The sequence below is a fragment of the Formica exsecta genome, unplaced genomic scaffold (assembly GCF_003651465.1).
Source record: "Formica exsecta isolate Colony F162 unplaced genomic scaffold, ASM365146v1 scaffold458, whole genome shotgun sequence".
Taxonomy (NCBI): domain Eukaryota; kingdom Metazoa; phylum Arthropoda; class Insecta; order Hymenoptera; family Formicidae; genus Formica; species Formica exsecta.
The window spans coordinates 784337-786290 of NW_021851814.1; the positions used below are offsets into that span (position 1 = coordinate 784337).

Genomic DNA, 1954 nt, shown 5'->3' on the forward strand with positions numbered 1-1954 from the left:
ATATATATAATCGATTTAATAATATTGTTCCTAAAGTAAACATGAAATGCATGATATTTTTATTATTTTTCTTTATATTCTCATTATACATTTCAAGTAAAATTAATTTGACAATAAGCAATAACAATGATAACAATAAGAATAAAGTAAAGCAAGATAGAGCAGAAATTTTAAGAATGTTCGTCTAATTGTAAGACATGCATTTCATACACAATATAAATCTGCAGAACTGTAATACATATATTAAAACGTGAAAATAGATAATTTATTTTCCTGCTAAATGATTGCGATAAGATTCTTCTAATCATTTGCATCGAAAACTAATTAAAATTTACTCTGCATTATTCCAGCAAGTTAGATAAATATAAAGATTAAAAAACATAAAGAGAGATAAAATTGTTGATTTGACAGACGTAATCAATTTTCAGTTTTTTTATGGACTGTAACTGTTTAAATTTTACGGAAAAACGAAGCAAGAGTATTTTTTCTCCATTTATTTTCTTAAGATTACATTATATATATATAGAGAGAGAGAGAGAGAGAGAGATAGAGAAAGTTGTTAACTTGACTAAATACATTGCTTTTTTTCTCAATATATATGTATATAGAATATAAACTTTTATCTCTCTTTTACACACACACAGTAATCTTGATTTGCGATACTGAATTAAGTAGTTCTCACCAGCTTTTGTCAGTCTTGTTACGATCAGCGTCGCTAAAACGCTCAGTATCACTGAAGCTTTCCACATCTTTCGCTTCCAATTTTATCTGTAAATGTAAACATGATAATTATAACGATCACTATTCTGATAATAACATGATTAATAATTATTTCCTGAAATGAGTAAATTGTTGAACAGTGTATAGAAATTATTTTCAATATTACACTTTCGGTACTGTATTAAAATAAAAGACGTAGAATATAGAGTTTTATTACGTTAATAAAATAAAGTTAACAAATTTTATTATACACTATGGGTGCGTTCGGGGAGACGCTATTAGCGCTAACAGCGTCGTTCTATCTTTGTTACTTATTGAAAGTTGTATATATATAGTCGACAACATGTGTAACAACATTCTTTACATATAAATAATTTAGAATAGATTTATATATTTGATATTAATATGATATTTTTATTAAGTTTATTAACAATTAACTTTAAATTGTTTTCAGATAGGACTAATAAATTTCTACATAATATGCAAGTACAAAATTCCTTTAGCTGTAACAATATTTAGATAGATTATTGCAAATTGTGTTTTGATATCATTTGAATCAGACATTTGAATCTTCGTAAGCTTTCGATATACGGCATAACCGATACTGTATGTAATCATATCGAATTCTTACGAATAACCCACATTGTAAAACAATACGTTTTAGTTAAAGCTATTTCCTGCGTTGAATAAAACATTTTGTGGCGCGATTTTGTTAGGCTTCTTTAACCGTGTTCTGAATACTAATCGCGCGGGACTGTTTCACATGGTTGTTGCTTTCGATAGGTGTATTTATGCAATTATGTAAAAGTGTATACATTTTTTGCATGGTAAACATCGATATTAGTAAATGCAAAACTGATAATAAGGGGAAAACAAATGTTAATAATATTAATAAACTTAGTTTTATGCAACATTTACTCTTTTTTTCTAGTAAAGATTAAAAAAATATATACATATATTTTAAAGAACTTAAACAAATACTGGTTTATTTCAAAATAAAATAGTTTTTATATACTGTTTTTTTATCTGTCAGTCTCTCTTTCTCTCTCTCTCTCTCTCTCTTTCTCTATATGTAAAGATCGCTGATGTTTTTTTTCAATGAAGGGCCGTATTTTTTGCAACATTAATATAATGGCACACTTTTTAACATAATATCTTAGCTTATTGCTATTATCATTACATTCGCGTTAACCCTTTACAATTTACCTTCTTTATTTGTGCGAGAGATTTATGT

The 1954-nt window shown here is 26.8% G+C and overlaps 1 protein-coding gene across 1 annotated transcript in view; it reads right to left on the reverse strand.

Annotated features, from left to right (window-relative positions):
* The window catches only part of LOC115240957 (mucin-5AC-like), a 5474-nt gene extending 4725 nt beyond the window's left edge, over nt 1–749 (reverse strand). Inside the window, exon 1 of the mRNA XM_029816428.1 lies at nt 683–749. Within this exon, the coding sequence (XP_029672288.1) occupies nt 683–749 (67 nt within the window). The remainder of the gene's footprint in view (nt 1–682) is intronic.
* Between the last annotated feature and the right edge of the window lie 1205 nt (nt 750–1954).